The sequence below is a fragment of the Strix uralensis genome, chromosome 2 (genome assembly GCF_047716275.1).
Source record: "Strix uralensis isolate ZFMK-TIS-50842 chromosome 2, bStrUra1, whole genome shotgun sequence".
In the NCBI taxonomy this organism is placed as follows: domain Eukaryota; kingdom Metazoa; phylum Chordata; class Aves; order Strigiformes; family Strigidae; genus Strix; species Strix uralensis.
This window is the reverse complement of record NC_133973.1, coordinates 57,163,298-57,191,272: the sequence shown is the minus strand read 5'-3', so window position 1 is coordinate 57,191,272 and position 27,975 is coordinate 57,163,298. Positions and strand designations below refer to the sequence as shown.

General features: G+C 36.2%; 1 protein-coding gene across 2 annotated transcripts in view; it reads right to left on the bottom strand.

Moving 5' to 3' along the window:
- Window positions 1-838: 838 nt before the first annotated feature.
- ANOS1 (anosmin 1) overlaps window positions 839-27,975 on the bottom strand; it is a 151,602-nt gene continuing 124,465 nt past the window's right edge. The window contains exons 10-14 of one of the 2 annotated variants that reach the window (XM_074858854.1): window positions 12,795-12,889; window positions 10,471-10,642; window positions 9,021-9,241; window positions 6,099-6,240; window positions 839-5,404 (exon numbers count right to left, since the gene is read on the bottom strand). In XM_074858854.1, coding sequence (XP_074714955.1) covers window positions 5,346-5,404; window positions 6,099-6,240; window positions 9,021-9,241; window positions 10,471-10,642; window positions 12,795-12,889 — 689 coding nt within the window. In that variant the 3' untranslated portion in view covers window positions 839-5,345. Of the gene's footprint in view, window positions 5,405-6,098; window positions 6,241-9,020; window positions 9,242-10,470; window positions 10,643-12,794; window positions 12,890-19,722; window positions 19,837-27,975 lie in introns of those variants that run through there. The other variant, XM_074858855.1, reaches the window with a different exon arrangement.

The window sequence follows — 27,975 nt, the reverse complement described above, 5'->3', positions numbered from 1 at the left end:
ATATATCATTCTTGTCTGGGTTTACTGAATCATAGTAACAAATATAATTCAAACAGTCCAACCTGCAGAGAAATTTAAGTACATGGGTTTTTCTAAATATTATCCATTTATGTAAAAGGAAAACCAAACCCAAAATTTTAAGCAGTTATTCTAATGAGAAAGAAATACCAGGAAATTTTGGAGTTTATGTGCAAGTTAACAAAATCTAAATGTTTATTAGGTAAGTCAGGAGTAAGTCAAAGGAGCATCCCCAAACTAAGGATATTGCATCTGAGAATGATAGCACATCTATGACAAGTTGAAACAGTTAAATGTTTGTACTAAGACAGATATTTATATTTATTAAAAATATAGAATTTAAATCACGGGATACTGCACTTTAAAATAGAAAATACTCAAAATTTGGTGTACACATAGATTTCACCATCATATCAACCATGAAAATCTTGACTTGTAAGATCAGGCCACTGACATAGATCCAGTAACATTTTAATTATTTTAAGTCAGCATTACAAAGGGTGAACAAATCTTCACTGTGAACTATCCCATTAAAACAGAGAAAGGGATGGCAAGTTCTTGAGTCTGATTTTTTACTTCAATGATTGCTTTTCAATGTAAAAGACTCGAATTATATCTAAATTTATTTTCAGATTATTTTGATCACTTTCTAAAGAAAACAAAATGCTGTAGTAAACAGAGGATAAAATGGTATGACTTTATACACAATGAAATTTAGATGTAGCAAAGGTACTTGGTGTGACACTGATTTTTCTTAGATGACTGTCTTCAACTTAAAACAAAACTATAAATTCTGTATGGACGAGATGATGTAGCAAGATTTTGATGTAGGATAGTTTATTACCTAAACAGTATGTACAAATTCTAAACATGAAAATAGTGAGTAAAAGAAATCAGACTCTATTTACATTTACAGTTTTTTACAAATTGTTTTTACAAGAAGTGTATTTTTTTCTCTAAGTAACAGGACAAACACATAAGACCAATCTTTTTGTATTACATACATAAATAAATACTGACTTTAAATGAGTGTTATAGGAACATAATTTCTACAGCCAATTTGGGTAACAGAGAAGCAGTTCTGTTACCTCTACTACAATATAATTAAGTAAAAAGGAAAAATTTTACATATAGAGCTCTGTTAATTATTTTGTAAATTGTACCTTACTAATATATTCAGTAGAGGTAATACAGTCGTTACATTTCATGCCCACAACTGAACAATGAGTTTTGGCATGCAAAACCATATATAATCATTAACATCTGCAGGTATTCATTTACATTTTTTAAATAAAGGGTTTTCTTAATTATTTAAAACTACATGCAACAGCTTATTAGCATCATATTCCTGGTTACAATGCACAAGTTTGCATAACATTATTCTTAGTAATTGATGTTCACAGGTACTGATCAAAAGGGTAGGAATATACTTGGCACATAGTATAAGAAAATGAATTAATAAATAAGTCAATATCACAACTACATTTACATATACACAAGACAAAAATAAAAATTTTTATGGTGTTGTACACAGAATTTAGAACTGTCTGGGTTCCACACTTTGTTCTATAATGCCCTGATTTAAGGCAGTATTCAAGCAAATTTTGACATCCATGCTTTATTTGAGGCATCACTAAGGTAATTTTTAACTGCACAGGTTTACTTCCATCCTACTGACTTCTTTCGTGCATATGGAATTTTCCTCTTCTGCATACCTTCCCGAATCAGGGCCTGCTTATCTGCAACTCTCCCTGACTCCAGTTGGGAGCATGGAGACTAAAGTATTGTGGAATAAATTGACTCAGTATTAAGGTTTCTGTACAGTTCTGCCAATACCAACGGTAAAATTCCCATTCACATTAGCAATGAGTATTTCTTTGACTTTGCGTGTGACCACGCCAAACATTAATTGTCAATGTTAGCATTGCCACACCATGTCCTCAGCTTTTTCTGAAGCCACCAAGTTGAGGGTGTTCACCATTTCAGAAGTCAGACGTCTGTCTTATTGTCTATCTTCTATATTCTTAATGAATATTCAAGATCATACACATAGATGATACAGGACAAGCTCTGTCTTATTTAAATTTCTCCTGCTCTATAAACAACTCAAAAATGGTCAAAAAGATATAGCAAGAACAAACCATTCTCTTCTTAAACAAAAATCACAATGAAGAAAAAGCAGTTAGTAAAAATGGCATAATCTTATAATTCTCCTTTAAGATAAAATGCATCCTGAAGTCAACTGACAAATTCATCAGAATCGTACATAGCAAATAATACATTAGTGTAAAGGTGCAGCGTATCTAAAAACATCCCAATATCTATATTAACTCTGTATTACGCAACATCATTAGAGAAAATAAATCTTTAACTAGTGAATCAAGTAGTGAATTACAACTCTATTGCGGAATTAAATGTTTAATGTGAATTAGGCTAGTAAATTAGGACAATACCCTGTAAAATTCAGCAAACAAGGCTTTAAGAATTAGGCACTAACAACTTCAAATCTGTACTGCTAAATTCAAAGAATAACCAGGAAATTACACTTAGTCAGGAATTTAACATCCATGCATGAGCTCTGTTGTCTTTCTTTTTATCATTTTTGATTTGGAGGGTGACTTGAAAGGTTAGTTGATAAGCTGATTTGTAGAAGGAAAAAAATAATTTACATCTTAGTGGACTCTATATTATACATTTGTTCAATATAATTCTACTTTATAAAATTTTTTTTGATTTCCAGAATCTACTTCAAAAGGGAAAAGCCCTCCATGTTCTTCAAAAGTACACTCTTACTTTTAAAAGTTGAATCCTTCAAAGAGACTCGCATCAGCAAACAGTAACCATTTTGATTCCTTTCAGAAGAATGAGGCTTTCCCTCAGCAACCAAGACTAAGGGTATGATCACTCAGGGATGCAAACTTCCAGTTTACTTCCAAGCCATATTTGGCATCATTGTAATAAAGATTGACACATGTGTTCTATGCTTTACCATGTCACTATGAATGAAACATAATTTCATTAACATTAATCAAGTCACTACAGCTTTGCCCCAGCATAACTAGAATAGACTGTGATTGAAAGGTTTGGACAGAATTTGTCAGAGAAGCTCGAGGTAATTACTTTCTCTGATCCCACTGACTCCAGCTCCCAGCAAACACCACGGAGATCACTTCTAGCCTTACCTACACCCTGTGCAATCTCAGTGTCAGAGCAGTGCTGCACCACCAGTTTGACTCAAATTGTGTTTTCTTTGCTAAACACTTGTACACAAAAAACATTTCCATCCCAACAAAAATCTCTGAGACTCTGGCCTTCTGTCAAAATTGAAAATAAACCTTTATAGTAGAGATTTTACAAAGAAGAGTTCATCTGTTTATTTGCTAATGTATTTTGGAAAAGGAGAGATGACAGAATGATAGAGGAAGGAATTAAAAGCACCATAGCCTTTAATATTTTGAAATATGTTAAAGGCCCAAACCATGTAGCAATAGAAAATGTCTGGAAAAGTTCTTGGTCACTGAGAGCATAACAAAAAAGACAACAAGCAAAGTAGAAAGAGAATGGAAAAAAAATAAGGTAGAATGAGCAAGTGATCAGAAATTAACCGAGTTTCTTTCACCCCTGTGGTATCAAGCCACATGAAACAAAAAGCTGTAAACTTCAGTATAGACAAAATGTATTTGAATATTTTGTGAATGCTCTACTACAATAAACGTAACTCTGATCCTCAGTTTCAGGTATCTATTTCTTTTCTTCATATTTGCTTTTCCACAAAACAGTTTGTCAAGAGAAGGAATATATATTTACCACTAATGTCTGAGCTTCTCTCACTGAATATGTCAGGCAAATATGAAATACAGGTGAGTCTGTAGCATCTGCTGGTAGAAAAAGTGACCACCTTGTGAAGTTTGACTCCTGAGTGTTTGAGGTATGTTATCCTCATGTGATGTTTCAGGGAGTAATGGAAACGGTGCCAAAGAATGCAGGAGCACTTTGAACATCTCTTGAACGTTATAAGATGATTATGAGCATTTGTATGAGCATTTATTGGCAGATACTTTCCACCCTCTCATAATAAATCCAAGAAGTTTCTGTTTACTATTGATGTTTGTCTCTCTATGTGGCAAATTACTCTAGTCAGTTTATATTGCACAATAAGGTAATATAAATTCCCTTATGGTTAAAAAGGGCACCCTTCTGTCTAAATTTGAAAAATGCATTCAAATAAACTATAAGCCAATGTTTTCCAGATGCCAGAATCTTGTCACATCATTCTTTCTGTAAGCGAAACAGCAGAATAGAGCCAATGCATCCATCTTTATGTTCTAAAGATCCATGGGGAAAAGAAATATGCGCATCAAAATCCAAAGCCAAATAGTAGCTCTATGGCTACTTGAATAATAAATGTGCCTCAGAATTTCAGTTTCTAAAATGTTAATGTTAACTATTCGTATTTTTAACTAGAAAATTGGTGTTTCTTTTCAAGATATTATTATACCTTGAAATATTATATACCAAAAAATTGTGTGGGGTTTTAAAACTAATTCTCCAGGACCTATCAATTAATTGCATTAATTTCTATTCATTTTCAACAATTCTATTAATTGTCATTTGTTTCTTTACAATGGTACATCTACCCTGAATATTTTTTAGCTATTAACTACATTAATAGAAGATCTACACGCCACTTCAGAACATATGGGTGATACAAATGTATCATCATTTTCCTCTGTGGTGATACTGCAATTACTAAATACTATTTGAGGGTTTCTGCTACTGGTATTTATTTTACTTATGTCCTTATTTCAGACATATGGAGATCTTCTTTAATGGCAAAATACATTAGGGCTTAAACTGGTGACAGGCAGAGCTTTAAGTAAAATAGATCACTTAAACATGCTGATGAGAACATGGCCTCCAGTGTTCAAAAGTATGTATACATCACAGGACAACCTTGCAAATATTAACAATGAAGTCACTAAGAGAAAAACCTGTACACACTGCACCATTTCAATCTACTTTAAACATAGAAATACAAAAACATTATAATGAACACAATTCAGATTTTCTCACAGGTGTTGAGTTGGATGTGATCTTCAGTTTGTTGAATAGTGGTGGTACTGAAATATTTGCTGTATATTTCATCCTGATCTTGGAACAGATACAATCCTTCATGCCTAAACTACAGAGAAGTAGATACAGATCGTACAGGACGGTAACTTCCACTGGAAAACTGGGTTCACTGTTCCTACAGATGTGCCTTTTCCCAGGCCTCATTTGGGAGCTCAGTTTTTCTCTCAGTTATTTGTATAATCATCTGAAACAGTCTAATATTTCTCTGGGGGTGGCTTGTAGTGATGTGGATGATGTTGCTTCAGATGAGGTCCTAAACAAAAGAATAGGAAAATATGCACATATCAATCCCTGAATATGCAATACCAACATTTATCCATACTAAAAAAGCTTTGTGAGGCCTTCAGCTTGCAGTCCTTCAGCTTATAAATGAACTACCTGTGCTGACAACTCTGTGCATGTTCAGTCCAGACAACCTTAGTGGCACTGTGAAAGGACAAAAAGATTCAAGCAGATGAATCCTGGACTAATTCATTACATTTTTTACTGGGCTTCACAACACTGAGCTGTAGTTTTCAGAAACATATAAAATGCTGGAAATGGCCTTTAAGAGGTCTGCAGTGCTTTAGAAATATGATCAGGCTCTAGCCATGCTGGACTGAATGCACCCAGAAAAATCTGATCTTGAAAGCTAAGGAATCCCAGGCCTAGGTAGTACCTGGAGGACAGACCAACTTTGAATCCCAAGTGCTACAGGCATAAGCCAAAGAGCTGTAGTGCAATGAATGGTAAATGTCAGATCACAGAAACTGAGCAAAAGACTGCATTTTCTTCCATCATTGCTGATGGACAATTATGGGGGGAGAAACCCAATATTTTCACACATCTTAAGTTTATGGAACGCTACTGGAATCAATAAAGACTGTAAGGCTCGAGCAAACTGCTTACATGTGGAGGACTGAAGTTTTGTAACATGTAATCTCATGTCAAAATGGTGTAGTACTTACTGTGGGGTGAAAATGGAGGAAGTTCGGGTGTTCGGAATGACTTTATCGTAGCTGGACCTTCCCCACCAGTTGTCAGCACTTGTACTTCCAAACGGTACAGCATTGATGGCCTCAGGTTGGGCACAGTAAGTACATAATGATCCTAAAAATAAATAAATCACATTAATTCTCAGAGCATCTAAAAATAAAACACAGTTTCTCTATTCACACAAATCAGTGGTTTAAACAGGTTATGTCACTCTCAGCACCCACAAATTATTTTCTTAGAATTCTGTTAAAAGGATTTAATGTATGCATCATTCTGTTGAGAGGGTTTGTTTTGAATATTTTGCTTGCTATTCCCTTTGAGCAGACTTTTTACCATAATGTTATGGTTTCATGTGTAAGAGGTCCAAGTTGTTCCTTAGTGTTCTGGAAAATGGATGATGTGCCCTTCACCAAAAAAAAACAAAAGAAACTTCCTAATCTTTCTCTTTACAAACATGGTCATTATATAAACTTGTTTTTATTTTGGATGTGCCTGTGAATTCTACTAATTGGTAAATTAATTGATGGCAGGCCTGGGGCCCCTGCTGCAGCTAGTGAAAGTAAGCGTGGCTACACTGATTTCAGCAGGTTTGTCCCAGTTACACCATAAGAATTTGCCCTCTGCTCTTAATCCCATTTCTGGCATGATGGACTCACTTTTCACTGCTCCATACCTTTCATGGTCACTTACACCTGTGCAAAATAATTTCAGAGTCAGTTTATAAATGCTCCCAAATGGGAATACATCTGGCTAAAGACTAAAGGGTATTAAGGAATCAAAGGTCCCGATTCACCTTATTCCAAGCTGAAAAGGTCCAGTCCCAGAAAGGGGACAGTGTGGCAGTGATGCCACATGGTGCAGTGGGCTCCTGCGACTAGCCAGGATGGGCTAGCCAGGAATTTGCAGGGCAAGTTCTTCTGGCGAGCACTGCACCCAGCACCATGCAGGGGGACCTAAGTGAGCTGTGGGAATAACTGGTAAGTTTCTGTTACTGCCAGAGCTAGCAGTAAAGGGGAAAGGAGAGAAAAGGTGGAGGGAAATGTAGTTTTGCTGCCCAATTGGCACATATTCTGAGATGGGGCTGCTCTTAACAGACCTTGCTGAAGCTGTTCCACCTCATATAAAATACTGAATGGGTAGGAGAGAGAGAAAAGTGCATACATTGCACTCATGCACTCAGCCTGCTCATTCAGGTGCTCCTCCAGCAGCTGGGACCTGTGCGTTTAAGTTCTGGTTGTGTAAATATTAAATTTTTATCAGTCAGAGGCTACCAACAAGAAAGAGTGAATGATCCTCACTGTAAAATATGCCTCATTCTGGTGGTTTCTGAGAGGCAGGAGATACTGTTTCAACTCAAATCAGAGTTTTCTGCAAGTTAACCAGTTGCCATAAATAGACAAATACATAGAGTGATAGCTAATTAAATAAAAGGAATAAATTGATTATTATAATAAATAAATAAATAAACTAAGAAAATTAAATTAAGTCTTCAGGCTCTACAGTAGTGAAACCAAATGAAAACAAAGATAAAAAGTTAAATCATAACACAATGCAAAGGAGTGTTTTAAATAAAACTTTATATATATATTTCAGACCTCACTGGACCAAAAGCTTAAAAAAAGGAATGGAAATTATGAATAAAACATGTGCCTGCTCCTAGAAAAAAAGATGAAAACCAAAGTGAAAATCAACATCTCATGATCTGTAACTTTGCTTATTATTGTGCTAAGGTGGCTGTTTGCAGCCAAAGGTCTGTGACTGAGTAACCACTTGAAGGTAACCCTTGCTGAAAAGACCAAGGCTGTATCTGCCCTGTGCTTCTGCTCTGGACTGTAGGTTGAGCTTTGAGTGAATTTGAGCGGATCATACCAAGTCTGTACTAAGCTGTAACAAAACAGCTCAGTACACTGCGTGGTAGCTTGCCCCATAGTTTTAGAGAATCCATCATCAGCTTTGCTGCACTCCCCCAGGACAACAGGCTTTGAAACATGTGTGCCCTAGCCCTCGGGCAGTTTGCTAGGAATTAAGACAGAATAGTGAGAACCTTGTCTTGGATTTGTGGAAAACACGCTGAATGTAAGATGCGGCCAGCAAAACATTTTACACATTCTTTGATGAAATAAATGTTGTGGAAAGATTTTCAGCCAATTCTGCTCTAGACACAATCACCTGATCCACTTCCCTGAAGTGAATGGAAAGACTCCCAAAGTTGTTAGCAGATTTTGGATCAAGGCCATCTCCTTAAGCCCTTTTGTTGACTCTGGTGGATCTGGCAGCAGAGTCTGAAAGAAATGCTCTTCACCTGACTCTGCCAAAGGAGGAACTGAAATAGCAAAGGCCATCTTAAAGCAAATAGGAGGAAGAACTCAAATTGTTAACTCTCGCACTTTCAATAAACAGTGAAATCTAGTTCTCCTTTAAATTATTTGTCCATCGGACAATGGTGTATATTGGCAGAGGGGGAAGTGATTTTTATTTTTCTTAGAGCAATGAGTGACTCAAAGGAGGAGAAAATTCTCTTAAATCCATCAAATTGGACACCAAATAATTAGTAAAACTATAGTAACCGCCAAGTTGAACAGCCTGATCATCAAAAGAAAATAAAAACTATCTATTGCCACACAGATGATCTTTTCCTCCCTTCAGGCATTTCTCAGACAATGGTTGCTAATTTGACAGTTGTGCACATTAAAATGCTTGATGTGTCATCAAGAAGAGTAGCTGTGCTTTGTATCTCCAGCAAGGAGGAAAAATTAAGCACTTCCTGCTCCAACTTGCCTGCAGAGCCAGAGAACGCTATATGTGACAGCTGCGTCACCATTAAACATTAAAAATAGGCTATCTACTCACACACTTATGAAGCCGCTAGCAAAGAAAAGTAACAAAGAACTTACTGCTGGCAGTATCTGTGACTGTGAAATGATGCTGTTGGGTAAGCTGTTCTGCCGGCTTTCCGTGGTTACTTCTGCCCAAGTGACTTGAAACCCTGTCATGGGCTGGTGAAGGTCTGCCTTAGATATCTTCCAGGAAAAATGACCAGTGATGTTACCTTCCTGAACAATGAAAGACGCAGATAGATTCTCGGGTTTGGCCAACACTTTGGGTAGAACTGGCACTATAAATTTGGAAAGCAAAAAGATAAGCTAAACTTTGAGAGATAATGTTCAATAATGTTAATTTATATCCACAAATCAAGGTCAGACAGAGCTTTCTTCTGGTGTTACCCAGGATTCAGACAGCTTTCTGGCATCGCATTTTCACTGTTAACCAAAGCCTCCCTTTGATATATTCCTTTGGCATTTTGGGCAAAATTCAAACTTCAGACCAACTGCTGTCAGCTGCAGGTGACAGAAAGAAAAGCCTATGGCATGTAAAGTGCCTCATTCACAGGCAGCCATCCTCCTGCTCCTCTCTATTTTAGAGTACCTGAACTCCATCTTTCAGTTTTGGGACCACAACAAAACACACAGGATAGCACAGAACTCCATGATGCAGGCAAAAAGTAAAATTCATGCCCTAAAACTGTAGTACAAGTTAATAGGAGCACTCTGATTAGAGGAAACATCCCTGAGTTGCAGTTGCCCAGGAAGGCTGTAATGATGGAAACCATTAGGAGCAGCAGTGAGGAAATGGCAGTGGTGGCCAGCAGGACTCTGAGGTAACCCACAGAGCATGGGAGCACCCTTTGGGACAGCAGAGACTGAAAGTGAGAGGGCCACCCTCTAACTGAAGAGAGAGGTTTCCAGACTTGGCTGTGCACAGCCATGGCTGACTTAACCTAGTGCTGGCAACAGTCCTGCTTCAAGCAGGTGGCTGGACTAGCTAACCCCAGAGGTTGTTTCCAACCAATAACTCGATAATTCTGTGATTGCCATAACCCTCTAGCTATACCTACCATTGTGGCAATGCTGTAAAAGGTATGAGTGACTTTATTTGTTATTTGAGAGTGAAATTAACCTAAACAAAAGCAAACTGAAAAAGCAGCTTGCATCAGTAGCAAAACATTCAAAAGATGGGTCATGCCAGCATAATCATGTTTACAGTTATCATCCATCACTATAATAAATATAACTGGGAAACTGTTCCTCCTTACAAAAATAAATAACAATAACAAATGTCATATGTTTATAAACAGTCCACTAAAATCATCACTTAATTGACAAAACTAGCCAAAATCTATACCGCTCTGTATTTAATTTGATTTTTCACATAAGCATTAGTCATATCTTTATTTGTTCTGAATCTTTCATTTCCCATTTTAGAATTGCTTTTAAAGACTTTTTTTTTTTGGTAATTATAAATGCATTTGAAACTATTTGGCTAGTTCTCCAGATCATGCCTTACCTCCTTCAGCAGGACAATTAATGTGCTTGTGGCTTTTTTCTTTAAATGCAGAGCAAGGTGGGGTAACAAAGAAAATACTCTCAGCCTTAAAACGACCTCTGGATTTTGCAGGCAAAACAGTTACTTTATATTTGCATGAAAATGACAGGTCTTTTAGAATCATGTAGTTTTCCTACAACAAGAAAAACAAAAAGATCACATGCTGCAAATAGACCTCTAGAAAAAAAAAAAAAAAGAAAAATAAGGTTGGCAGAAGATGAAAATTTTCTTGAATAAAATACTTTCCTGATATGCTTAACACATGCCAACATGGCTTTTACTCAGAGAACAAAGCAAACATTTCCTATGTTATGATTATTTTCAGTAGTAAAATATATCAGCATGGTATTTGGATATGTCTTTCAGTTCTACACAGTTCCTTCGCCACGCTGCATCAAAGCAACTGGCTTCTAACATTTAGAACAATCTCTCTGACATGATGGCAGTGGGGGTAGCAATGTGAGGATGTAAATGCTAATTGAATTAAATAAATGTAAGAAAGCTGAGTTAAGCTGCTGTAAATGACAGGTTTCATCTACATTTAACTTTTTAAAAGCACATTCAAATCTAGCATGGCATTATGGACCCATTTTTTTCCACTTTACTACATTAACTACTTCTACCTTCTTATCAGGAAGAAAAGTTCCACAGTTGAACTACAAAGCACAAGTCTCTGTTTAAAGACAATGACTGGAGAAGAAGACTTTACACAAAGTTTGTGTCCTGCTAAATTCTTACTTTTCTCTAAAGTACTTTTGAAAATCACAGCCTGAAAGCTTTAGCACAAATCATATATGAGAAAAAAAGTTTGGGTTTTTTTTCTGGGAAGATGACCAATAATACCTTACTGGCTGAGGTTAAAAGCCTTTCACTGCCTTTTAGATCTTTACTTCCCTTCAGAACCACCAATTTCCAGTGTTCTCCGTAACTCCCTCTTTTTTCTCATCCCAAATTGGATTAGTCTAACCTTCACTTGGAAGGTCATTTTCACTGGGACATCAACATAGGGCTAAGAATGGACTTGACTCCCCACCTTCCACCTGCTGGGAGAGTGCTCTAACAGTCTTGATGCCTCCTTAAAATTGTGACAGGACTATTTTTATTTATTGTGACAGGGCCTAAATGCTCAACACTGGAAACATAAGACCTTTATCCACCTTGATCTATCATATCCAGTACCAAACCTTTCTTCCGTTTGCTTGTAATTCAGTTTCTTCCTCAAAAGAAACAGTTTCCCAAAGTAGATTGGACCAATTACTACAAGATGATTGAGAGGAAATATGTGAACTAATCCCACAATGCATTTGGGCAGATGTACAAAGAGTTTTTCCTCACCTCTACTGGTAACTTTCTCCTATCTTCAATGTGCATAACTTGAAATATTGGGACCAATCATAACATTATGTCATAATAATTTTTTTTAATCCACCTCTAATGTTTGCTTTGCTGACCCCATGAAACAGTAAATCTTACAAGGTAGCAGACTCCTGTATGAGAAATGATGTCTTCTGATTTACTCTACTTTTACGTGCCATTAACTCCACTGAATTGATCCGGTAGTATAGGTCAGGGTAAGAAGGAAAGGTGAATTGTGATTTCTTCCATTCTCCATAACCCACTAAATCAATTATGATGCACCAATTGCATTACTGTGTTGTTCAAATAATGTGTTACAGAGATGGATGACACCAGATTGCCAACAAATTGAGTACAAAGAACTGCCACTGCAATATATATTTGGGCTGACATGTACTTACATAGAGCTTTTTTCCTTATCTGATATCTGTCTGGCTTCCAGATTTAATGTCTAATATTTTTCACCTACAGTCCTTTTTTCTTATTCTATTATTCTCCCCAGGACTGTGAAACCCACCTGCATGTCTAAAAGAAAACCTAGTTTATTAATTACTATTATTACTGTTCAGTATTTGCACTGTGCTAGAGTCCTACAGTACTAATTATAGATAAAGCTCCATGTTCTAATGCTGTAGAAATATGTAAGTACTTAGTAAGAAGTTTGTTTGCCTGCTCTTGTTTTCTGAATAACACTGACAAAAAAAATAAGATTTTAGCCTAGTGTGGATTTAAAAATAAAAAAACCCCTAAACCCCAAACAGTCCAGATGCATAATTTTTATCTTTTGCAGAAAAGGAACAAAAAAAGAAACATTCTTACTCATCTGTGAAACATGGTATAAAGCATACTGTGCTATGTTACAGAACCATCCTTCCTCTGTCTGTTTAGGAGCCATTCAGTGTCAAGCAGAAGGCTGAATGGAGACTTACGTAAGTCAGCTCAGTTACTTTCCCAAGTCCTTTGGTGTCATTGTGTGCACAGGACTCCAGTAACCAGTGAACTTGGAATTGATTCATGCTGACATCTAAATGATATAAAAAGAGAGGAAAAGACATATATTATAATTATGCTTTGACCATTGCAACTTTTCTGGCTTCTCTGGATAAAAATAGAAGGAGTTTTAATTACTGTAGAGTTGGTAGTTCCTCACTTGTTCCTAAGCATCCTTTAACAGAATGGAGAAAATATTATACACTTACATAATATAAACCTTATATCAGCTGATGGAGATGAATTTAAAAATAGTTAATTGGCATTTTCAGATATGTAAGCATATACTGCTTACATTTTTTAAAAAATCAAGCATTTAAATTGAGCATTAAAAAAATTTCTCAATTCTGCTACTTCTTAACATCCTGCAAATGATGGGAACGACTTTGTGACAACTGCCTGTGACAGTTTATATTGTCAGAGCATTGCAATACTGCTGCCTGGAACTGCTTGAGAAATCTGTGCTTGAAGATATGTGAAAATGTCTGTAAATCCTTGAGCTTTCTCCTTTCAGAATGTATCGTAAGATGTGTTCAGTATCTGTTCAAATAAATTCTCCTCTTGACTCTTAGGAGTAATACCAAAGGCTTGAGTTTGCTCCCATTTAAATCAATGACAAAAATTGCCGCAGTATCAATAGTATAAACTTTCAACAAATCTCTAGCTTTTCTAGCTTGTCTAATACTGATTGCATAAGGAAGCAAAACACAGGTCAATAAAAAATTAGACAAAAGAAAAACTCATCAGGTAGTGCAAATACATCCTGTCATTTTTTTCTGGATTTAGTTCTCCTCTATCTTTATACAGGGGATGCAAAATTATGTCTGTTATTATTACTTAGCTTGGTATGTCATAGCCACTGATGCCAAGTGCCTGATTATGCGTTTCAGGAAGGAAAACAAGTATCTTTGATGCCTTAAGGGCTGATCTGGCATTCACTGCTATGAGCAATTTGGACACAGAAGGGAAGGATTGTAAACTAAAGAGAAAATAAGTAGTGTCTGAAACTAGCTCAAATGGTATGCTGGTAAAAAGACTGATTAGAATCTCCTTGAAATAGATTTTTGCAGCAGCTATTTTCATAACAACATGTATGCTAATTATTTGTGTGATTTCTTTGGAAACCCAACATTTTTTTCAAAAATAAATCTATAAAGAAATAACTTCCTGCCTTGTGACTGTTCCCTCTCGTTTAAAAATAAATAAAGAAATGGATGTGCTTTCACCTGCCTCTTAGTTGCTGGGCTTTCCCACTTGATGTGCCTTTTGGATGAAGACACAAACTCACAGTGCATTTGTAAGTAGGTTTCATCTGATTTCATCTCTTCCAGTTCACTCAATTATTGCCTATCACCTGCTTGCACCCCTCTCCTGGGACAAACAAACAAAACACCTAGGTTCTTGGGACCAGAAAACTTTGTGTTGCTATCTTAATCATGCTACATCAACGATGTACACTCCGTGCCAATTAACCACAGTGAATCTGTTATTGATTGTATATTAGCTGATAAACACAACTTTTTATTTTAAACTATCTGCATGTAAGGTGGACAGCTCTTTGTAAAGCTACAAAATGGCTATTTTCCCTAACAATAACTTTCACTTGCAATCCATAAATAAATCACTCTCTCTTTGGTAGATATTCTCCAAGCCAATTAAGCCTTGCCATTATCCAGCCATCAAGAACTGGATAAGATACATACCTCAGGTAGGTCACTGAATATCACTACATGGGCAACTGGGGAAACATAAATCCCAAGCATCAAGAGCTTACAACAGCTCAACATCCAGATATATCAGTGTAGAGGTTTACTAAGCCTCTGTTCAGAAATGTAATTAAACAGGTTGTAACCCAAGATATATGGTATTTCCAGCTCCTGGCACAGCAAAATTCTGTTTGGATCTTATTGCAGCTCCACCTCCCTTTCTTAGGTGAGCTTCTGCTCTGTCAGTTCTCTGCTTCCTTCCTACTTCTCCTCTCCTGCATTATCAAACCCTTAGTAACCCATTCGTAAACAGCTGTGGTTTCTGATAACTTCTCTATTGGAGCTAGAAATTCAGAAAGAAGCTTAAAGATTTGTTATTTCACTTCCTGTGAACTTGGATTGTAAATGTAGGATGAAGGTTTTTAATAAACATAATTTCATAATTTTTTATTTAAACAAAATGAACAGCTGGATCTTATATTTGATAGTGCTCACATCTGGTATTCTGATAACAATGTATATTGAAAAGACAAGATTTTATTTCTTTTCAGTGAGTATGTAATTAAAAGTTATTTCGAAAAGGTTTTTGCATATATATATATACATCAACTGCTATAAACTGGAATGCATCATGACAGCACCAGCTACGTTTATCCAAAACTTTTTATTAGAGCAGGCCTTTTTGAATTCCCTGAACTTTTATTTTCAAGACTAAAACTTCTTCAATTCTCATCTCCACCTTTGTGTTATCTAAAAGATAACACAATTCTCATCTCCACCTTTGCATTACCTAAAAGATTTGAACTTAAGCATGTTAACTGCTTTTTGTTAAAAAAGAAGAATGTAGAAACAATTGACAACAATAAAAACAATTTTCTCCTTTTAAAAAATCTATCCTGTCAGGGTCTAAAGCCTGAACAATTTTGGGTGCAAAACTGAAATATAATAGGGAAGTACCTCCTACTTGAGACAGAAACTTTTTTAAAAAATAGGGAAAGGTGGGACATTTTGTGATTAAATAACGCTAGAAGCATAAAAAACTCAAAGTGTGTGTGCATGCATAAAGTATTCATATAAAATAATAAGACTGATTTAGAATTTATATCAAATATTTTAAAAACAAAAGGAGACAAGATGTATGGAATGGTCTAAAAAGCCACATAAGAGACTTTAAAAAAATGATGAAAATATGCATTTGTTTAATAAACTTGCTCATAAAGATCACAGCTCTAGAGTTTCACTTTTATGCAACATTATACATCTGATTTTGTGTTTCCAGCACGTGCAAAAGAAAAGCTTCTCCCAGCCTTTCTTTCAGCAACATACACTCTCCTAGTGAGATCACTAATTTTATTTAAATTTTTGTTTTCAGCTGTCCATTACAAACTCAGTGGTAGGTACTAGACAAGCTGTCCAAGCTGCAGTCTAGCTGAATGTCAGCCACTACCACCAAAACTAATGTTTCTGAATTAAGCTCAGGTAAGGTTAATACATTGTAACCCACAGACACATATTTTTCTGAAAAGTCACTTGAGTAGTTAGAATTATGGAATATCCAGTACCTAATGGGACTGATTTTGGCCAGTTTTATTAGAAAGTTCTGCTATCCCTTCTAGAATAGGTACACAACACTGAAAATAAACTGCGAGACTCCTTCAGTCTGGTTCCCTGATATTTCAGATGTCACAGTATGAAGCCTTTTTTATATATAAGCAATCTCCTTCTTAATAGTTTGGAGTTTTCTTGATTCTGTACTTCCACTTAGGAGCCTTTATAAAGCTTTATAATTTCATTGTTCTCACAGTTAGAAAGTATACCACTTGGACTAAAAAGACTGATGCTTGCACAAACAACAAGCATTCATATTTCCCAGAACTCAAAATATTTGCATAGAAACACAGAACTTGAAGGACATAGTAAGTGCTAGCACTCACTTGAGCAGCACTGAGCTTGTGAAATTAGTCAACAGAATAGTCACTTAAATAAGAACTCCCTAAAGGATTGTTACAGAAGATAGCTTATTCAAACAATTACTTTTATTTTCAAGTTTCTTTAAATTAAAAAATAAAAAATAAAATAAAAAAAAAAAGCAGACCAGGAAAATTACTTTAAAAATCTCTTAAAGTTACTTACATGGAAATGACCTCCAGCCGCCCAAGCTGAAGATTTTTAGATCTTTCAGACAGTTGCACATAACTTAATTTTTTCAATTAAACTAATAGCTAATGTTAATTATTTTTGCTATGATGTTTAAAGTAAATTTTCTGAAGTATTAAATTAGTTCCTGGACTTAAGAAAACATTCCCATACCACATGAGCATGTTCTTAAAATTCCACATAGGCTCTTTTGCTGAACAAGGGTATGCAGCTAACTTTGTTGGACAGAAATCTTATATCTCTAACTAGAAATGTATTGATCAGGGGATGTTCTAAAGCATGTGTCATAGCTGCTTTGATTTCCTCCCTCTTATGTTTCACCCAAAACTGCCGTTAATTTCACATGAGTATCTCCACAAAGCTATCTCTCTCTTGATTGTGTTTAGGAAGATGTTCTTCATAGATAGTTATATTTCAGGTTATTCTGGGAGGAAAATACACATTTATTCTGTAGCTTCAAGCTGCAAAAGTAGTCCAAAATCCTATTAATGCCAATGCCAAATACATTTATTTGCCCCTTTGAAAAGTTCTGGTTCACATCCACAATTTAAGCATCCTAGACTGAAAAGTTTTGCTTAGCATACTGCAACATATCCTAAGCCATGGCTGCACGATGGTTAATAGGAATACCCCAGACCTACATTCTACACTTGCTAAAACTCATAACCTCCCCACAGAATTTGAAGCTCTGAGACTCATTCAGAAAAATCACCCTACACAATGCCAGGTAACTCTGCAACTTTTCCTAGCTGGAATTTCTGATTTAACAGAAATTACAGTTTACTGAAAATAAACTAAATAAAAAAGTGATCTCTCTTCCTCATCTTTGCCAACATTTTCCACATTTCTGTTCTGCTATACATTTCCATTACTGCCAGCAATGTGAATAATTTCATCTAATGTGTTTTCTTTTTTTCTACCATGTCACTGCAGACAGCTCCTTTCTTTGCCTGGAATACTTTTTTCTGCTTTATAGTACATTTATTGTTGCAGAAAGTTGCCAACTTGGCAGTCATGAGGAACTGAAGTGTTCTTTGTAGCCAGAAAACTGGCACAGCATGGCCAAGAACAGCAGTGAAGTTTGTTCACACAACCCAATGACACCAATAGGACAACAACCTACTGTCACTCCAGGAGAGGTATGTATATATTTGTATTCCTGTGATCCACAGCAAGAAAATTGCAGGAGACTGTTTTGGGAACTGGGGCTAGTTCTGCTGCTGGTTTGCTGGAGGTCTTTAGGCAAAGCACTTCATGGCTCCTTACCTCTCTTCCATCCCTGTCAAGTGGTGATAATGATAACAGTCTCTGCTGTAAAACTATTTCAGCGCTAGAGTTGTGTATTATTCTGTTTGATGGGTGGTTGTTGGATGATGGGTCTCTACAGTTTGGTATAAAAATGCTGATTAATGCCAGCTGTGACAGCACTATTATACAGACAACCAAATTACAAAAACTTATTAGAAAGAAAAATCAAATGGGATTTGCTGGAAAACAAGATTTCAGAGCAGACATGTTCAACAACAGCAGCTCAAATTAAGTTTTAATTAAAATAAAAATGTTTGGCATCAATAAAAACAGTAACATCAAGCTGATTTCTGTATTGTGAAAGGATTTGAAGTAATTAACAAGCAGTGTCTGTTAGATTTTCCCATTAGAACAAAATATGGTAAAAAAGTAAAAATTATAAAATCAGAAGACATGCTTATATGAAAACCCTTACCTGGCAGCATAAAAGTATTAATTTAATATAAATAACAAGCATATGTCAAATGAGTATTTCAGTAAAAAAGGAAATGGTGTTTTGTATTTGTTACCTCAGCAAACTGACTCCCTCCAAAATATGTACATGTAATTAATATGCTAACTGTATGTCAAAAGGAGTGGTTATCAAAGTTTGGAAGATAATTAGCCATATGTAAACCTGCTGTCTTCATTCAAACCTAACCTTTCTTCAAATAGAATGCCAGAAGGAGACTGAAATTTCTGTGAAACCATTCAGTAGGAAAATTACTGAGAGAATTTGTTCTGCGTGTAGCTAAACCTGTGGATTTATTATATATTGTTAAATCTGATATTTCATACAGCAAACTGCAGTGATTATTTGTGACTGGCCACATGGTTTTTGTTTTTCTTCTCATACTGTCGGGTTGATCTTACAAGCTTCTGAGCACTCTGGCCCTGATTCAACAAAGCACTTAAGCATGTGAACAGCCATGATGACTTCAATAGTTAAGAGTAGCTAATGGATCAAGCCAGAAAGTTTAGTACCCACAAAGATCAAGACACTAATGACCATACAAACTATAGTTAAAAGATGGGCCTTGAACATGTCTTTGATTGTCTCAGACTAATAGGAAGAAGGAAATATAGCAAAATTAAGTCATTTCCTTTCTGGATCATGTGTCTTGCATCACTGCCGCTCTAAAAATATGCTATAGCCAGGGGTAAAGATATCATATTTAATTATCACTGCACAGGGCAGAATCTGCTCAGGGCACATGAAGTGCATGTCCTCAGTATCAACAAGCTTGATTAATTGTTTCCATGGCAAAGTTATAGTGTGACTTTGGGGAGCTCTGTATAAATCCTGTGTCAAACAACACACCATCCAGGACAAAAATTATTTATCACATTGTATTGAACGGTGAAGCTGTGCAATGGTGAATGTAACAGCAAAAATGGTGAATGGTGAAATTTATGATGCCTTGCATAAAGAAAAACATTTTATCATCTCTGAAGTGCCCAAATATGTGTACAAGTCAAAGGCTTCCTGAAGAAATATTCCCGCCCTAGCTTCTCCCAGTATGCAACCCCTAATACACCATTACAACTGTGGATCTAATACAACACAGCACTTCTTCCAACCTGCCATTCTGGCAGAAGGATGAGCAGCAGTGTTTGCTCTGCAGCATAACCTGCCTCTATTCCACACCAAGAACCATTATGCAAATAGTTGAGATGATAGAATATAATGAAGTATCTTCTGCTCTCCCAAGCTTGTGTTCATTTCATCTCTTTATCAGGCCGCCATTCTTCTCCATGTCAATAGAGCATTCTACGATATGCAAGTTTCCATAAATACTTTTTGTACTAAAATTCAGTTGCTGAAGAGGTCCTGAAAAATATGCAGGGAAGGCTTAAAAATGGGCAAAATCCAAGTGAATAAATGAAGCAGTGTTATTTACTACTAGTTGCTTTAGTTTTGAAGACATGATTAGTACAAAGTGATCCACATGGTATTTATTGCATTGTAATAACAGCAGACCAAAGAACAGTTTGGGAACGAATACTTCAGTGTACTACAGGGAAGCAAAACATGATCTTGGTCAGTACTTGATCATAACACTTATTTATTTCTTCACATACTCGTTCACAAGTCATTCTATGCCTCTCTGAATCATGGCTTTTCTTGACAAGATTTGAAATCTGAAGCTAATGATAGGACAAGAAACAATGATAGAATAACAAGTGTTACTTTACTCATGGTAGTTTAGCAAATACAAAATGAGTTGTAAACACAATTTACCTTCAACTAATGATAAAATACTGCATTGATGCACTAATGCATTGTGAGCCTCTCTGCAGTCATCTTTTCTCTGTAAAAGCTATATTGTTGATGTGTTCTGTCTCAGGCATTTCTGGTAAGTTCTCTTAAAAAAATGAAATGAAAACAGCTCTGGCTCTTTCACTGCTTGTGCATTGATTCACCCAGTGGTATAAAAAAAGAAAAAAAATCCAAAGTGTCAAATATTTGGTTATGAAATTCATGGTATTCATGACACCTCTGAGAAAAAGAACTTTTTAATAATCACCTATTCAAGCAGTATGATTAAAATAAACACCAAAACTCTCAGTTGACATTTAAACTTCATTTAATAAACACTTCCTAACAAGGCAGACTATACTGTTTCCTGCTCTTAGATGGATTATAAGCAGTATCGTTTAAATCAGAAAGATTTTGTTTCTCACATTATGCCATCTAAAACAAACTTTCTTTCTGTAGAGCACATTCTCTGTGTAATACAACAACAAGTCTTTCCAAAAATGATATTAACAATCAGTGTGTAATTTAAAGACAGGCCTGAGCCACAGTATTTGTGTCCATATCTAGACCTAGGAAGCCTCAAGTTTTAAAGATATTTATATTGAGGGATTTAAATTTGGGATCACCTCTAAGCTGGATTACCTCTACCCTCACTCCTTTTCCCCCACACAACATCCTATACAAAGTGAGTTCAACAGTATCTCATTCTGGTTTTCTATTACAAGGAAATTTGCCTCTTGTAAACTCCAAGTCTCACAATAGTTGCTTGTAGCCTGAACAGAAGCTTCCTACATTACTTCCTCATAGCCAGATTTTCAAAGGTATCTAAGCATCCAAAAACTGAATTTAATGAAAAAGAACAAAACCCAAACAAACAAGTCCAAGGCCCACAATGGTTATATGTCTATTGAAAATGTCACTAGGTACTCTGTCATTAACTTTAGTCTTCTGTGTAACTTCGAGAAATCTGGACATTAATTTAGGTGGGGAGGCTATATTGAGGGCAGGTAATCTGGGAGTCCTTCCCAATTACAGACCCAGCTTACCCCTAAGTAACTCCACAATGGGAGGAGATGCAGAGATGCACCTGCTACTCCCTTCTCTCTCATACTCTATGCAAAAGCCGTACCGGTGGGTTTGCACAATGTACAATCCTCCATCTAGTTCCAGAACTGAACTTTCATGGTATGCATCATGGCATGCCTTATGAGGATGTGGCTTTGTTGAACTGTTATTCATGAAGTTAATGGCAATAATATGCAGTTTCTAAATCTGCAGTTTAAGACTAGCAAGTCTACGAGAAAAGGAACAGAGCAAAAACTGGTTAAATATCTATAAAATCAGGTGCGTACAGACAGAGTGAACAGACCTTTACTGTGTCTCCATTAGTAATACAGTAATATAGTAATTAGACTCCATTAGTATTCAAATGAAGCTAGAAGAAGTGGCTTCAAAACAAATAAAAAAATGTGGTTCTTCATAGAACAAGCACTTAAAACTCAGGAACTCCATAACCCAGGATGTTTCAGATGCCCCAAATTTATGTGACCCTGGATGGGGGGTCATGGAAAAGAAATGCATCAAAAGTGAATAAATACAATGAAATCACATTGGGCTCAGGAAATCCTATGAACTAGAAGCTGTCTGAAGCTGGGACAATAATCTGCATAAATATCATTACATGCTTGCCCTATTCTTATGTTCCTTTGGATTTGTTTTTGGCCACTGACAAGAATAGAATACCTGTTGGGATGGACCTTTGGTCTAGACTGCTACAGATCTTTTCATATTCAGTTTATGGTCACAGGAATAAAAGCAACTGGTGTTTAAGAACTCATTATTCATCAGCTGCATATATGTGACATCTTTAAATTTAGATTATAATTTCAGTGTCGGATACCCCTTTTTGGTGTCTTTCCCTTCAACTCTAGCTACTCATTCAAATAGTTGAGTTTTCTTTCCCTGTCTGTAGGGTTTATGCAACTGGTTTTATGGCCACCTTATAAACTGGGCTAATTAAACAATACAGCTTAAAAAGAGGCACATGGATGAAAATTGACCCAATTTACAAGAGGACACTTTTTAGTTTAAACCACCTGCATCATGAGCATGATGCCTCACTGCTGATAGTTTAACCTTACTTGAATCACAAGCTGAATAGTTTACTTCAGAACTTAGGCAGGCTAAGAGAGCACTCATGAGCAGTTATTACCCCATAGCTGATGAGAGGTATCTTGCTAAACTGCAGTACCTCAGTATCTTTTTACTCACAGTAGGAATGGTAGGATTATTCCAGGTATGATAGTGCAAGCATATAGAACAACGCTTTGACTGAATGTGACCTAGTGATACAGTTTGGGGAAAGGAGGGGAAGAACTGGATGGTAAAAAGCCTGCCATTCTATCCCTTAGTTATTCAGACTGCCTAACAACAGACATTGCCATTGACAATGTTAGTGACACTATATATATAAAGTTTTGCATTTGTTGTTAAAATAATTAACTTTATAGGTTGTGGTGATACTCAAGAAGTAATAAGAAATGTAGAAAACTGTGTACTGGGTAGACAGATATTGAAGGAACAAAAATATGCTGGTTTTGAAAACATATTTTTTCATGAAGAATTACATATCAGGTGAGAGTTTATTAGTTGGCCAGTTAATTTTTTCAATGCCTTGAAGTGAGTTAAGTCTTGATAAATGATTTCACAATGCAATATTGAATGTGTATCTGCAGTTTGACCGCAGGTACTCATCCCACATAATAATGGTCTATCTTTGGACTGCACTCATGGACCACGTAATTTGCAATTACACTTCTATGTGATCTTTTAATTTAAGTTCAAAAGAAATCAAGCGTAAATTTGTATTCAGTTATTAAGTTTAGGAATAAAAAGAAGACTTCTTTTAAATACATAAATTAAGTCAAATGAAATAGACTTTCACAAGTTCTGGAGTATGATTCAGGTCATACTGAGGGCTTGTGAACAGCACACAGTATGCAAATTTTGAAATGAAACAATAAGTGGATCAAGCTTACAAAGTGTTAGAACTAGTTTGATGAACATTCTGGACCAAGCCAGTCCAGTACAGCCACAGTCTGCCTTCAGCAGACATCAGTGGGTACCTGCTAGGGAAAATCAGTCTTCTGTGCTGTCTGAGCTCTGGGACCACAGCAGGTAGTTCTGATTTGGCTTCTGATATTTGATTTCTTGGCAGACTTTGAATCAATTCCAACTACATTCCTGGGACTAATCATTGGACAGACCTGCCCCTAAGTCTTTCATACCAAGAACTTTAACCACCTACCCTGAAAGGTACGGAGGTTTGGAAGTGAGTAAAGCGTTCAGTAACGGCTTTCTGTTCTTCCTGTGGAAACATGTAGAAATGCAGTAAACTGTGCCCTTGAAAAGGCTCCCCAGTACTGTCCCATTTGCAAGAGAGATGCCGCTGAGGTTGCCCCTGTTGTAAATGTGATTTAAAAACTTTACTATTTGTCCCACTAATCAGTTGCATACTATTTGATAAGTTGCATGCTATCTACTCTATCAAACTTGTTGATGCTTTTCATGACTCCCACCAGTAACATTTTAAGTATTGTTACCACATCACATTTGGACATAAACCAAATAGTCCAAGTCCTGTAGTCAGTTTATAAAGTACAACTGGAGATGGTTAGATGCTCCCCTTTTCAGTCTCTCCAGGCAGCAAAAAGGCACAGAGATTTTAAAAACAGCAGTTTTTAAAAGCAGGGATTAACAAAAATTTTATTCCTAAAACGATGTAAGACAAAGTTAGGGAGGAGTAGGGATCACACAAAGGATACTTCTGACAGGATATTCTTTTAACTCTGAAATAACTTCCCACAACAGCTAAAGCTGACAGCATTACCCACCTCCCCAGGCAGGATGCTGGGAAAGCCCATAGGATACAGGCATCTGAGTCAGCTGTAGCACATGTGGAAAAGCAAAATTATGCAAAGTCTACTGGTGAATTTCTAAAGAATTGATCTAGTTGAAGATTCCTGTGCTTGGGGCCAGCTTTACTAATTAAATCCCTAAGTACAAATGCACATTATGTGTACCCACACAATCATCCTCTGCAGAGCCAATGTCTCTGTATTTGCATAGAAATATGAAGGAAATATATTTGTGTGTACTTCACTATAATTAACAGCAAGATCTTCTTTTTGAAAGAACCATCTGGACCACAGTGATACCTTCAAGTACAAATATTTTACTGCTTAAATATCTAGAAATAGAAAATGGTCAGCTGCTCAAACACTGATCTTCCTAGTGCAACAGTTAGTACCAAACTAAATAATTCCTTAGTGTTAAGCAACTACTGCTGAATTCTTTACAATAACAACTAGAAACTCCAACTGGCATTGAAGGGTTTCATTAGCTTCAATGGCACTAGTTCTGTGAGAAAGGACCATAGGATAACACGGGAAAAGCTTTCAATTATTTTAAAACCTGCCATATGAAATACCTTATTGCAAACAAAGAGTCAGCACATAGAGTGACTTCATTTATCTCACTGAACTAAGTGAAAGTTAATTTTGTTTTCCTAAGATCTGGTTTTAAAAGCATTTGTGGCAGCTTTCTGTTTGCTTTGCCTTGCCTTGCATTTTATTCTTCCCTGTAATTTAATTCATTATTCTTTGGTCGATTTATCAGACAATGGAGGATTCTTTGCCTCTCCCTGTCTTAAGGGTTGGGGTTTTTTTTCTGCTTTAGCATTTACCAGAAACACAAAGAAAGAAGCCTGAAGCCAAGTCAATGCATTTTAAATATTTGTCTTTTTAAGCAAAACCAAGGGGAAGATATATTGATTTTAAATATCTAGAAGTATGTTAAATGTTTAATTTAAACAGGGGATGTAAATGCTCCCAGACTTCATTCAAAGAAAAGTGAAGGTAACTAAAGCTTTACCTGAGCAAGGACAGTTACATTATACGCAAACAACAGACACTAAAAAAACAGTAGTGAAGGCAGAGTAATGGGATGTGGCATGCTGCTTTGGAAAGGAATCATCACACTAAATTGCATTCTAATATTTTCACGTATTACAATTATTGCAGCAAATTATGACAATTGATGCAGTGAGCTCAAAAAAAAATAGTTTTTTATTTCCTTCTGTCTATGGGAAATATCTTATTTTCATACCCTGAAGATACACAAATTTGCAGCAACTTGTAGGCTTTTCAGCTGAAGTCCAAAACCTCAGCTCTCTAGTTGCCAAACCACTGAAGAACAGAGGAAATATAAGGATCTTTTTATTTTCACACTTTCAGTCTTGATTACTGCACAAGATACTGAGGATCTTAATTATTCTAGATAGCTGATCCTTTTAAGTAGGATCCATTCTTAGTAATGGACGGTACTCTGTGACTTCAGCACCAAGGAGTTAAAAGTGATTTGTTTAAGTTGATTCCACTGTTTGACATAAATAGCACATAATTTCTAATTTCACACAGTTAAGATGGCCAAAAAATCTGGCCACAAGCTTAAGTTCTTCTTTTCATTTACAAAAGTGGGATTCATGCTGTTTAAGGAATGTACTGTGTTTCTCTAATCCCAGACCTAAATCAGAGGCAGCAAGCGAAAGACATTTTCTTCTTTCAGAAAGAAGCTATTGTATTCATATAATTACAATATGCTTTTGTGATGACTCTGTCTAGCAAAATTATGTGCATTTGCTAAGCACCTTGTACTGCTTGAAGTGTGGATTTATTATTTCTAGCATACATCCTGAAGTTATTATTGCCATCATACTGAATCATTCAAACTGAAAGATTATTTCAGAAAGAGATTTATTTTAATGTAAAGTCCAGATCCTACATTCCATTCATGCCTCATGCTTACTGAAGCTAATGGGACTTAAATGACACTTGAAGAACAGGCCTAAATAAGTCTTTCCTGCTACCAAACTGTGGCACATTGTGATGCATTTATATGGAAATAGGATCTTCCATCCACTCACTCAGACTTTAACTCAAGTACTGTGTTCATTTTCTGAGTACTGATAAGCAATCACTTCCTTACTGTATAATAAAGCCAGTTTAGTAATAGTTTGCAACATCCCCTCTATTGCAGTTGCTGCACAGGATAGAGGTCTGATGAATTCTATCCAGAGGGATGACGTAACACCAGGAGCTTCAGCCCTGATGTCATTACTGTGGTCTTTCGCTGGCTTCCTAGAGGCACATCTGTGAATGACACTGACAAATACATCTTCAATGTAGTGGAAGAACTGTCTTTGAATGTTAAGATACATCACCATACATTCCGGAAATCCTAAACTACATTGCAGTAAACTGCTAGGTGGCCTCTGCAGCCTGATATTCATAAAGGACAAATTCCCTGTCATTCAGAAAACAATAACAAACATCTGTTATAGGGCCTTACAGATAGGACCAAACAACTTGATTTAACTTCAGAGTTCTGCTTTGAGCAGATGGTTGGACCAGATGACCTCCAGAGGTCCCTTCCAACTCATCCAAATTATTCTATGATTCTGTTCTATTTTGTCCTTTTTAGAGAGAGTAAAATGGTCCAAATTCAAAAGCAAAACAATTTCTCAGCTAACAAAGGGACCAATGAAAGTAAAGTAATAATCTAAAACAACCTTAGGAACATATTTGTGTTTCTTAAGTGGTCTGAGACTGCAAGAAATCCACACGAGTCTTTCCTCCTGTTGGTTTCTGTAATCTGTGGTGTGCTGTGATGCTATAGTATTGGGAGGCAGTACAAAACTACAGAGCCATCTTGGTGTCGCACAGAATTAAAAAAAAAAATAAATCTCAGGTCTACGTAGAATGGTAGGGCCACTGAATTCAGGAATAAAATAAAAATGTCTGAGCAGCTATTACTATAGCAAATGAGTAACATTCTTGCAAAGTAAAAGACTGCACTTTAGTAGTTGTTAAAGTTTTCATTACAGCTAAAAGACACTCTATATCAACATATCGTACTGGTTTAAATATCTTCATCTTAAAAAATCCAAAATCTAAATAACGTATTTATGTCATCACCACTACAACCATCTCTTTTAGGACCATGAAGTCCATCACAGAAAGTACAAAAAAACTTCAAAATTAAACCAGACAAAGCAAAGATTGCTACAACCAATTGAAATTTTGCTTAATTTACAGATGTCCAACATATTCAAGCTTGAGATTTTTATTTCTTGAATTATTTTTCATGTCATGGGAACTCTTACCATTATCAATATACTTATTTCACATGGCTTCACGATATTTTCTTTTTTTTTTTTTTTTTAAGTCTCACATCCTAATTTAGGACTATAGAATGGCTGTGTTCCTGTACCAAAAAGTGTTGTTTTTAAGAGCAAACTACAAAATAATGAGAACATTACAGCAATCAACAGGGACTCATGTTTTCACCCACTACATAGGAGAAAAAGAGGTCAACTCCCTGTCAGGAGGATTTGAATGAAAATAGCCTAGATGCTAGGCCACAGAGTAGGCTGAGGTAAATTCTCCCTCAGTATTTCTTATTATAGTTGCTGCACTCTTAAACCTCCTACAATTCCCTAAACACGACTGGAGACAGTGCAGTTCATAAAGGAGAAAGATGTGTGGGTACAGTTCCCAGTGCAGCTGGCTCCAGTAACTGCTGTCTTTCATAAAGACAAGACACAGCCAATATGCTTCTCCTGCTGTGTTCCTTGCACAGTGAAAAAGACTT